This window comes from Anastrepha obliqua, chromosome 6, assembly GCF_027943255.1.
Source record: "Anastrepha obliqua isolate idAnaObli1 chromosome 6, idAnaObli1_1.0, whole genome shotgun sequence".
Classification (NCBI taxonomy): domain Eukaryota; kingdom Metazoa; phylum Arthropoda; class Insecta; order Diptera; family Tephritidae; genus Anastrepha; species Anastrepha obliqua.
This window is the reverse complement of record NC_072897.1, coordinates 26,123,260-26,135,851: the sequence shown is the minus strand read 5'-3', so window position 1 is coordinate 26,135,851 and position 12,592 is coordinate 26,123,260. Positions and strand designations below refer to the sequence as shown.

Below are 12,592 nucleotides of genomic sequence, written 5' to 3'. Positions count from 1 at the left end.
GCTTGTGTGAGGTACCAGAGGGTTGGGGTACATAATCAGCCACTACCAAGTCTCCTTCGTTGTATTGTCTGGGTGTCTGATGTTTTGAATCAAACCGCTGCTTCCATTTGGCCCTTTCGGCATCGATTCGTTCGGCCACTGCTTTCATTCGGAAGTCTTCGCCTTGATATGTGTCCTCATCGCGTTCGTCTTGTACTGATTAAATTAACAGATTGGTGGTAACATCCCGAAGTTTGTAGGTAAAAACTATACTATTTGGACTTTGCTTTGTCGTCGTATTATTTTGGGAGTTTAGGCACTATTGAAGTTGATGTAGCGCTTCGTCCCAATCTTTGTCAGATTTCATACTGCATTTAAATGATGCCAAAATGGTCTTATTAATACGGTCTGCTTGACCGTTGGCACGAGGCGCGCGCACTGCTACTTTCGTGTGACGTATGTCGTATCGTTCGACGAAGTTCTGAAACTCTTTGGATGTAAAAGCTGTGCCTCTGTCCGAAACCATTTGCGTTGGACATCCGTATATCGTCATATAATCACGTAGTGCCGCTAACACCGGAGTTGTCTTCGTATTCCGCAGTGCTCGTATAACTACATATTTAGTAAAAGCACAGCCAATGACAAGAATATAGCAATTTTCCGTGTTTGCTTCGTACGAACGGCCCCAAATGATCTATGTGCACACAACGAAATGGTATTGGTACCACCTTGCTTACATGTAGCTGCGCTTCTTTCTTCCCTCCTGTTACTTTATTAATGAAGCATTCGGGACACGATGCAATATAAGATTTTACGTATTGTCGCATACGAGCGAACCAAAAGTCTTTAGATAACCCGAAGTGACCTGCTTCATCGTGGCACGCTCTTGTCAAACGCCACTTCACGCCTTTTGGGACTACTAGAAGCTTATTCCCGTTGACCTTGCGATATACCGTTGACCTTGCAAAGTGTAATCATCTTTCAGTTGACGTTCATTAAATGTTTTTTTCCCGTTGAGAACCTTGATGATCTCTTTAAGTGTCTCATCTTGTATCTGCATTGCCGATACCCAATCGTTGTCAATATTAACTACTCGATAGACTGACTCTGCGACCGTTATCGGTTCCGTTGGTGGAAATTTCGGACTTCTACTTAAGCCATCAGCCAATGTATTCTTTGTATCCGCACGATGGATTCATTTAAAATCAAACTCCTGTAGTTTGAGCCACCACCTAGCCACTCGCGGTAACAATGGTATCGTTGCTTTCGTTACTACAATAGCATTGCAGTCAGTGATTACGTTAAATTTTTGTCCGATTAAATACAACCTATATCGTTGCAATGTTTCAACTATTGCCAGAACCTCTAACTCATGGCTGGCATAGTTGCGTTCTGCTTCATTACATTGCCTACTAAAATAAAACACAGGCTTCCAATCAGTGTCGTTGTCGTTTTGCAATAGCACCCCGGACAATCCTATGGAACTTGGATCCGTGTGCACCTCATGGGTTTTCGTTGCGTCGTACATTACTAGTACTGGCTTTGTAATTATCATCGCTTTTAGCTTTTCAGAGGCATCGTTCTGTTCTTTGTTCCACACAAACTATACTTTTTTTCAGCAACATCGTTAACGGACGAGCCAGTATACAATATTCTTTAACAAATTTTCTGAAATAACCCGTTACTCCTAAAAATTGTCGTACCTCTCTGGTCGAAGTCGGTTTTGGATATTCTTCGATAACCTTCGTTTTATTTTTACCTGGACGTATTCCGTCGCTATTTATATCGTGACCCAAAAACTGAACCTGCTGAGCCATAAACGTACACTTGGATGGTCTAAGTGTTAAACCTGTAGCTTTGATAGCTTCCAGAAACTCTTTAAGGACCATGATGCCTTCGTCGACGGTTTTCGTGGCTTTGATAACCTCATCAACATAGCTTACCACCTTATCACGATGTTTCAATGACTTAATTAAGTTAACAACTATTTCCTGTAAAACCATTGGAGCGTTTACCAGACCGAAAGGCATAACATTATGCTCAAATAAACCCTCGTGAGTTAAAAATGCTGTATATTTTTTTGAATCTTCGTTCATCAGTACTTGGTGATAACCGGAGGGCATGTGCAATGTGGAAAAATATTTGTTCCCTGAAAGGCGCGAGATTTGTTCTTCCACTATTGGCATTACGTAGTTCTTCTTAATGCTGAAAACAGTGAAGCCCGCACGGAATTTCCTTACCGCATGCCCTTACCGTGCACAAAACTGAGCAAAACTATTTCCCGTAGATAACAGCTGTTTTAGTTGGTTACATACATACAAACAATATTTACAAAATACATCAGTGACAAAATGGATGAAGAAGACATCGAAATTTGCGAGTTATTTCTGAATTTATTTCAACTATATATTTTATATAAAAAATACAAGGACCAAAAAAAGTGCAGAAGGTATAAAGTTCGGCCATTAAATAGGAATTGGGGCACAAGTGGTTATCAAATCCAAGTGTTCCGCCGAATGAAAACATTGGAGCCTGATGAATTGTTTTCACACACAAGGATGTCCCCGCCTGTGTATGAGCTGCTTTTAAAATTAGTGAGCAGTTCCTTGAGGAAGCCAAAACAGCGGATTGGTCCTGAGGAAAGACTATCTTTAGTTTTGCTGTATGCATATTGAGAAAGCGAGGCTTCAAGTCGATTAATATTTATTTCTTATTGGTTGTTTAGATATTTGTCACAAGGTGTATCTGTGAAGAGCATTGCATGGAGTTATAAGTTAGGTGCAACGACTGTGCGCGAAATAATACAGGAAACTTGTGAAGTTATCTGGCGGCTACTTTCTCCAGTACAGGGATATTGCGAGGGATTTTTTTGATATGTGGAACATTCCAAATTGTGTTGGTGCAATCGATGGCAAGCATGTTGCAATCAAGTGTCCAGCCAAGTCAAGTTCGATGTATTACAACTACAAAAAATTCTTTAGCATCGTTCTGATGGCCGTTTGTGATGCCAAGTATACTTTCACTGCAGTAAGCATCGGGAGTTATGGTAGTCAGAGTGACGGAGGTAATAAAATTTAAATGTAATAAGTTATTTCACCTAATACATATGTATATTTTACAGGCATTTTTCAACTTTCATCGTTTGGACAGAACTTGATGCAAAATACTTTGCCACTACCGCCTCCCGCGCGTATATCTATGGAATCGCCCCAACCATTACCACATTTTTTCGTTGGTGATGCTGCATTCCCATTGAGAACAAACTTGATGCGTCCATATCCCGGTTTTAACTTACCAAGAACCAAGCGGATTTTTAATTATCGCCTTTCAAGAGCGCGTAGAGTAACAGACAACAGCTTTGGAATATTAACGGCGCGATGGAGAATTCTTCGCACCACGATTGAATGTGACCCTAAAAATTGCGAAAAAATAGTGCTGGCCTGCATTGTTTTACACAATTTTATAATTTTAAACGATCACAATCGTTGGTATTGCCCTGAAAATTATGTTGATCGACTAGAACCAGGCAACATCGTTCATCGTGGGGAATGGCGACGAGAAATTAATAGTGATTCGTCATTACCACGTATACGGACTACAATTCGGAGAGCCTCAACAAATGCATTTAATATCCGCGATAGGTTTGCTGATTATTTCATAAATGAAGGAGCTTTACCATACCAAGATGACATAGACCTTTCCATTGGCGGACCCTACATATAAAATTGAAAGACATGTGAAGTGAAACAAATATAAATATAATGAATTATTTTATTATTTATGTTTATTTATTTATGAATTTTATTTACGAACTTTTAGGTATGCAATTTATATATATAAATATACTTACAAATATAAAGTCCAACTGTAAATTTATGCAGTTAAAAATATTTGGAAATATTTTCATTCTTCAAGTAGTTTTTATTTTTTCAAAATTCAGGTACAAAGTTTATACATATATTTAAAAAATCACAGTATTCATATTTCACATTCAATTCCAAGATTCTTAAAAGTAAACTTAAAAAAATGAAATAAAAGATAAAAATAAAAAACATTCAACGAATTATAAAGCTTAATTAAAAAAAAAACAAACTAAGATAAAAATACAAAAAAAATTCAAACTAAAAAAAAAACCCTCATTCCGGCTCCTGCTGTATTTTAAATATAACGTCGAGGATTCCTTGCATGGCCCAGGCTTGCTTAGCTGCACTCATTTTGGCAACCATTGAGCCAATCATGCAACCGAAGGAGTCCGCCGAGTTGTTTGGTTTGTTTTCTTTCTCCAGGCATCTCTTTTTCAAGAGATCGATCGCTTCCAAGATGCCACTCTCGACCTCAGCACTTCTGTCCCGTTTTTTTCCGCTAGTTCGCTGTACCTGGAGTGGAGATGTCGCTGATGTTGATGGGAATGGTGGATCTACATCATCCAAAAACTCTTCTTCTGGCACTATTGGCAACGGTGGCAACGGTGAGAGCGTAGTAATAGCAGTTGAAGGCGCACACATTTTGTGAGCACCTAATTCTTTAAAAAACATTATTAATTATCGCTTTATAAAAATATTCCAACTATACTTACGGTCGAGGAATAACATGCGGCCTTAAAAACGACATGCTTTCAAGGAGATACCACGGCCTCTGGTAGTCTGCTCCACTGCCTGATGGTGCTTCCGATTTTCTGGCTTCTCTGCCATAGCGATCGCGAAGAGCTAACCACCTCCGTCTCCATACCTCACCTTTAAAATAACTTTGTTATGAAATTTTAAATACTAGTAAATATAGCTCCCACTCACCACTTGTGCCCAGCTCCTTTCCCATCTGTTCCCATATCATGGCTTTTCTTCCCTGCAACTTATACAGAGGGTTGCTCTTGTCGTAGAGCTCCTTTTTATCTTGCACTAGGATTACAAGTTGCTCATCATTCAGCGCCATTTCCGTGTGTTATGTGTTTGCACACAAATTTATAAATATATATGCATATGCATCTGCTTGTATCGACACAATGTTGCCATTGATATTTTTGCTCACACACTTTTTCACACATCCGCGTTATCAGTTAAAATTTCTCATTGTTTAATAAACCAAAGCCAAAAACCAACAAATGCAAATAGTTCATTTATCTATAATTAACATTATTGAACAGTATTTTTAAGCTATTTTAACAAAAATTATCATTTTTCTAAGTTTATTTTGTAAATTATTTCGAAATGTACTGCTTGGCAACACTGCGTGGTGAGAGAGCAATCAGCTGGGTCAAAACTACGGAATTTTTTTAATAATCGTGAAATAAAATCTACGGTACTACGATACGGAAGGGGTTCTCATTAGTTTGATTGAAACAGCTGGGTCGGAATTGCGTTTACGGGCTTCACTGTTTTCAGCATAACTGTGACCTCGTTAAGCGCGCGATAATCAATGCACATTCGATTTTCGCCATTAGATTTTTTTACCAAAAGTACTGAACCTGCGTGAGGTGAACTACTTGGACTTATAATATCGTTGTCCAACAGCTCCGCCAAAATTCTCCACAACTCAGGGCGTTGTGAAAAAGGGACTTGATATATTTTACTAAGTATAGGACCTGATTTGGTTACCTCTATAGTCATTTGTGCGCTTTTGCATCTGCCAATTCTGCTTATATCTTCGGCAAAACAATTTTGCTTATCAATTAAAAGGTTACGTACCTTGCTCTTATCTTCTTCCGATAAATCGCTGGATATATTAAAATTATTTATTTTTATTTCGTCTAAATGTAGTACGCCTTTGTCTACAACCATGTGATACCCATTATTTTGTAAAACGTCGCGACCCAATAAAATGTCGTAGGGCAGCAGGCTATCCGCGACAATGTACAATGTTATCTCTCGCTGAACGTTATCAACATTTGCAACAACATTGACTTGTCTCGTCACTTGCACTTTAGACCCGCCGAATCCTGTGAAACATTTATTTGTTCCCAGTATCTGATTTGTTAAATATTTATTCTCATATATTTATTGTTATATGAATCTGTTAAAATAATAAAATAATCGAAAACCAGTTACAAAGAAAACCGAAAGCTGCTTCACCAAACTCTTCCTCGATTGCTACTCCCTACTTCTATCCTTCAGCCTTGCCATTTGTCGTTGATACTAGGCTTGCCATTTGTCGTTGACAATATGTAATAAGAGGGTATACGTTTATGTTCACACGCTTTTTTTCTCTTACGTGAATGCATAGTTAATGTTGCGGGGAGAATCCTGTTCAAAAATGTTGCGGGGAGAATCCTGTGTGCGGCTACAATTCTGTTGCGGGAAGAACCAATAATGTTGCAGGAAGAAATTGATGCGGGAAGAACCAGTAACGTTGCAGGAAGAAATCGATGCGGGAAGGACCAATAACGTTGCAGGAAGAAACCGATGCGGGAAGGATCAATAACGTTGCAGGAAGAAAACGATGCGGGAAGGATCTTGTATGCGGCTAAACGATGCGGGAAGGATCTTGTATGCGGCTAAAAATCCACTGCGGGGAGAGTCCTCTATCCTTAATGCTGCGGGGAGAGTCCTGTATCCAACAATTGCCCAAAATAATGAAACTTGCTGCTTCAATTGACAAAGTTACAATTTTTACTCAATATATTTTACAAAAATGTTCCGTATTTATACACATTTCTTTACAAACAAAACCTACTTAACTCACAGAAAATTATAAACAATTTAACAAAAGTTGAAAAACAATAAAGTATTTTATCTAATATTAAATTGAACTCAACATACCGCCGCCCTTGAACTATCTGAATAAGTTCAAAACAAAATATTAAAAAGAAAATGAAAAGCCTTGAAAAACATTTACGATAAGTTATTAGTTTTCTTCATGAAATAAATCTCCTCTCGTTGGCAAAAGGCAAAGTTTGACTATAGGGCGAACCAATTCGCCATGCGGTGTTTTCAACGTAACTACTCTTACGCGTCCATCGGTGCCATGATGGCATTTGATCACTCGTGCAATCGTCCACTTCGTCGGAGGATTAGGCTCGTTGAATACAGCAACCACATCCCCTTCTTCAATGTTGCGTGAAGAACGAAACCATTTAGTGCGACGTTGTAAGCTCACGAGGTACTCGTCTCTCCAACGACGCCAGAAATGTTGTCTCATGGCAGAAATTGCTTGCCATCGCTGTCGAAGATTTCCACGAAACCCTTGACCCTCAGGTTCCGGTATTGACTTCAGCGGTTCACCGACTATGAAATGTCCGGGAGTTAAAACTTCTAAGTCACCAGCAGCTTCAGAGTTGTCACAGAGTGGACGAGAGTTTACGCAAGCTTCTATTTCAGTCAAAAGTGTGTTGAACTCTTCGTATGATAGTGGAACTTCTCCTAATACGCGTTTTAAATGATACTTAACACGTTTGACTCCGATCTCCCAGTAACCTCCCATATGGGGTGCAGCCGGTGGATTAAATCGCCATTCGATATTCGAGTCCGCAAAGAAAGAGCGAAGTTTAATATCAGCCATGCACTGTTGAAATGCAATACGCAACTCCTTCTCGGCTCCAACGAAATTTGTACCGTTATCTGATGCCATGACCTTACAAAATCCTCGACGATTGGTGAACCTTTTAAACGCATTTAGGAAAGCTGGTGTTGACAGGTCACCAACAAATTCGAGATGCATCGCACCAGTGCACATACAAATAAACGAACAAATGTAGCCTTTGGTAGCCTTAGCTCCTCTTCCTTGGGTGAATTTGTAGAGGTAAGGTCCAGCGAAGTCAACAGCAGTGTGAGTAAAACAACGGGCGTAGGTTGTACGAATGACAGGTAGATCACCCATGACTTGTGTGGTAAGATTGCGGTTCAAATAAGTGCATTTCACGCACTTATGGTATATATTACGGATCAAGCTACGAGCGCCGATAACCCAATAACGACGTTGTAAGACAGTTTGCATAATGCGGGGCCCAGCGTGCAAAGTGACCTTGTGTATTTCGCAGATTATTAACTTAGCAAGCGGACAATTCTTAGGCAAGATAATGGGATGCCTAACATCTGGAGCGATTTCATCGTTTTTTATTCTTCCTCCAACACGTAGAACACAAGTCCCATCCAGAAAGGGCTGCAGACGCAAAAGACTACTGCGAAGTGGGATTGGTCTTTTAGCGCTGCAAAGAGAAATTTCATTAGAAAAATAAAACTGTTGCGTATACCTTATTAGGCGAAGTTCAGCTTCAAATAACTCTTGGCAACTCGGTGTACCAAAACGCTTTATAACATTAAGCCGTCTGTTAGCCCGAATGTTAGTCAAAAAACGTAAAACATAGGAAATAACTCGACGCAGCTTAGAATACGATGAGTATTTTGTCATCACGGACCAATGATCTGTAGAATTAATCACATGGGCACGAATACTCTTTCGTATGCCCAGCTCTGTAGTGTGCTCTTTAGATTTTTTCTGCTTCCACAATTGTTCAGTGCTTTTCAGGAAAATAGGACCAGCCCACCACAATTGATGACGTAATAATTCGGAGGGAGTTATACCTCTTGAAGCACAATCTGCAGGATTCTGTTCAGAACGAACGTGGTTCCAACATTCGGGAGGCAAAACTTCTTGAATATCAGCGACGCGGTTGGCTATAAATGTCACCCATCTGCTGGGGTGAGCTTGTAACCATGCCAATGTTATAGTAGAGTCAGTCCAAGCGAAAAGCGGATAACGGAGATCAGACCAGCAGTGCAGCACGCTTCGCACTAGTTTAGCAGCAAGATGAGCGGCGCATAATTCAAGACGTGGCAACGTTGTCGGCTTAAGCGGAGCTACCTTGGTTTTCGACGAAATTAATGACACAATAATGCTACCGTCGCTTTGTGTTGTTCGTGCATACAAAACGGCGGCGTAAGCCCGCTCGGACGCGTCTGCGAATACGTGCAATTGCGTAAATGACCCAGTTACTTCAGTACCAAACCAACGTTTCACCTTCAAATGTGCCAGTTTCTTGAGTTCTATGCGATGCTCCAACCACTTCGTTGCGATAGACTCAGGAATGATATCATCCCAACCTACCTTAGTGCGCCATATGTCTTGAAACCAAATTTTTGAATTTATAGTAGCGGGAGCAAGCAGGCCCAGAGGATCGAAGAGCGTACTTGCATCTGATAGAAACATGCGCTTGGTCAACTTAACTGGCGGTTCCCTCAAGTTAATAGCAAACGTGAGATAGTCTCCTTCTGTGTTCCAGATAAGACCTAAAGCGTGAACATCCTTATCGTCGACAATATAATGTGATATGTTCATTGATGCATTAGAAATGCTTGCGATTAGCTCAGCGCAGTTCGATGCCCACTTACGAAGTTCAAACCCCCCTTCCCTCAATATTTCGGAAATATTTTGCTGCAACAATCGAAGTTCTTCTTTACTAGATGCACCAGTAAGTAGATCATCCATGTAAAAATCCTTGAGAATAACACTAACAGCCCTAGCACAATCATTCGACGAATCTCTTGCCGTCTGTTGAAGTGATCGGACAGCTAGATGAGATGCAGCTGCCACTCCGTACGTTACGCGAACCATGCGAAAATCTTGGATAGGCAGGGATGGGTGGCTACGCCATACGATGCGTTGCAAATCGGCGTGTTTTAAGGATACGCAGATTTGACGATACATTTTGGCGACATCTGCTGTTACAGCATAGCGGTGTGTTCTAAAGCGAAGTAAGATGGAGTATAAATCTTCCTGCAATTGGGGTCCTATAAATAATGCGTCATTCAGCGAATTTCCGGAAGTTGATTTTGCGGACGCGTTAAATACAACCCTCAATTTGGTCGTGGTACTACTTTCCTTTAAAACAGGATGATGAGGCATATAATACGTTGGATTCATAGTCTCTGACGTGACCTGCATATGTTTCATATCAATGAGTTCATTCATGAATTCATTGTAGCGTAAACGAAGATCGGAATCACAAGCGAGTCTTCTTTCAAGTCGTAACAAATTCCGGATAGCAAAGTTTCGCGACTCTCCCAGAGCTACATCGGGCTTCAGCGGCAATTCGACGACAAACCGTCCATTAGGTTCCCTTCGATGCGTTGTTTCAAAATGGTCTTCACAGTAACGCTCCTCATGCGTAAGATACGTTTTTTGCGGAGCTTCCTCTAACTCCCATAACTTGTTCAATGCTCGATCCAAATGAACATCGCAATGTAACGACTGTAAGCGTGGCATATCAGGCTCAGATCCATTCACGCTTCCAAACAGAGTCCACCCAAAGACCGTCAGTTGAGCCATAGGAGCCCCAGATGGACCCTTACGAAGTTCTGTACAGATCAGTTGATCCATAGCGTCCATTCCAATCAATATATCGACCCGTCCAGGCTTCATAAAATGGGGATCGGCTAAAAACAAACCTCGGATATGTGGCCACGATGAAGTAGCTATAGTCTGTGTTGGCAAGTCGCTTGTAATTTTAGACAGAATTAACGTTTTGACAGTAAAGCATTGATTTGTAGAGAAAGAAGAAAGAGAAAGTGATACTTCACCTCTAGCTCGTCCTCCTTGCGCTGACCCAATTCCAGTAATGTTTACTTCAGATGTTGATCGCGGCAGGCCTAAGCGTTGCACACACGCTTCGGTTACAAAGGAAGCATGTGATCCAGAATCGAAAAGTGCACGTGCGGGCTGCCAATTACCAGAACAGTCGCGTACCTTCACTAATGCGGTGGATAACAGCACAACTCTTTCTACAGCTATGGGTGGATTGGAGCTCGAGTTCAAGCATGAAGAAACGCGTGGAACGTCGACGCTTGCTGGAAATTCACAAGTTTTTGCGCTTACCTTTGATGTGGCGTCAGCAGCACATAACGAATGCGTCGCGTAATTGTTCACTGCGGTAACGGTCGTTGACTGCAAAGCACCGTGCAACAGAGTGTGATGACGTTGTTTACACATGCGGCAAGTGGAAGCACTGTTACAACGGTCTTTATAGTGACCTGAACTTAAGCAGTTGAAGCATATGTGTCCTTGCTTCACGAACTGTGATTTTGTAGACAAGTCCAATTCACGAAATTTTTCACAACTGTAAATTTTATGAGGTCCACTACAATATGCACACACGTTACTTTGTTTTGATACCGTGTGGAACACATTTGTCGACTTGCTTGATGATGCAGTTTTAACCTTAATTGGTACTGATGTTGTTGACGACGAAAACATCGATAACGATCGGCATCTTATCTCTAAAAATGTTATTAGTTGCTCAAAAGATGGAGGATCATCACTAACGAGCGATAACTCCCACTGCTTACGCGTTTCGAATGCCAACTTACTGACGACCTCATGTACCAACCAATCATCCCAAAACTCAATCGGACGACCCAACGCTTTAAGCTCGCGAATATGCTGTTGGAACGCATCAATTACACCTTTGATTGCGTCAGCATTGTCATGCGTAGCTCTTTTAATTTCAGCCAACGCGCGAAGATGAGATTCCACAATTACACGAATAACCTTATACCGCGATGTTAATAGACCCCAAGCTTCAACGTAATTTGCGTCACATATTTTAAAACCACTGATAATTTTCAACGCGTCACCTTTCAAGCAGCTTCGGAGATAGTGCAACTTTTGTCCATCTGTTAAAGCAGAGTTATTATCAACTAACGAAGAAAACGCGTCGAAAAAACCAATCCATTCTGTAGAGTCACCGGAGAATGTGGGCAACTCCATTTTCGGTAAACGTATAACCGTGGACACAGATGCCTTTGTGGATCTATCTTGCGAATTAGTACGACAATTTTTCACGCGGCTAAAGTTAGCTGAAGCTGTAGAGTACCAAGTTTCGGCTTGGATACGCACATTTTCTTCAATTTCAATAACATCGGCACCACACGTAATTTCTACAGCGTCTTGAGCAACGTTAAAACGAACCCACTGTTCACTCAATAACTGAAGATAGCTTGCAATATTTTCTGCATCCATAGTGAATGCCTCATCAATACTTTTTGCCATATACCGTTTAATGGCATTGAGAGCGGAATCGCGCGTTTTAGTGGAATTCGACATTTTTAATATGACAGAAAAGCAAACGACGGGTTTTTAGAATTTTCGCGATGTTAAATGCAGGAACGGCTGCACAAACGTACACACAATGCACAAAAATAATTTTCTTAATAATCGTTGCGCCTTTTGCTACGCGTATGTATGTACACAAGCGAATGCGTATATGCAAAAGGCAAGCGGAGTGACTATATCCGGCTCGAAGGACCAAAAATGTTGCGGGGAGAATCCTGTTCAAAAATGTTGCGGGGAGAATCCTGTGTGCGGCTACAATTCTGTTGCGGGAAGAACCAATAATGTTGCAGGAAGAAATTGATGCGGGAAGAACCAGTAACGTTGCAAGAAGAAATCGATGCGGGAAGGACCAATAACGTTGCAGGAAGAAACCGATGCGGGAAGGATCAATAACGTTGCAGGAAGAAAACGATGCGGGAAGGATCTTGTATGCGGCTAAACGATGCGGGAAGGATCTTGTATGCGGCTAAAAATCCACTGCGGGGAGAGTCCTCTATCCTTAATGCTGCGGGGAGAGTCCTGTATCCAACAATTGCCCAAAATAATGAAACTTGCTGCTTCAATTGACAAAGTT

At 41.1% G+C, this 12,592-nt stretch overlaps 2 protein-coding genes across 2 annotated transcripts; one reads left to right on the top strand and one right to left on the bottom strand.

Moving 5' to 3' along the window:
- The first annotated feature begins 2,853 nt into the window (after positions 1-2,853).
- Positions 2,854-3,702, top strand: LOC129250248 (uncharacterized). The gene is made up of 2 exons (XM_054889886.1): positions 2,854-3,043; positions 3,101-3,702. Exons 1-2 carry the CDS (start codon positions 2,854-2,856, stop codon positions 3,700-3,702), a joined length of 792 nt encoding a protein of 263 aa, XP_054745861.1.
- Positions 3,703-6,816: 3,114 nt separating this feature from the next.
- On the bottom strand, positions 6,817-12,009 carry LOC129250247 (uncharacterized). The gene is made up of 2 exons (XM_054889884.1): positions 8,162-12,009; positions 6,817-8,116 (listed from the first exon to the last, which is right to left on the bottom strand). Exons 1-2 carry the CDS (start codon positions 12,007-12,009, stop codon positions 6,817-6,819), a joined length of 5,148 nt encoding a protein of 1,715 aa, XP_054745859.1.
- Between the last annotated feature and the right edge of the window lie 583 nt (positions 12,010-12,592).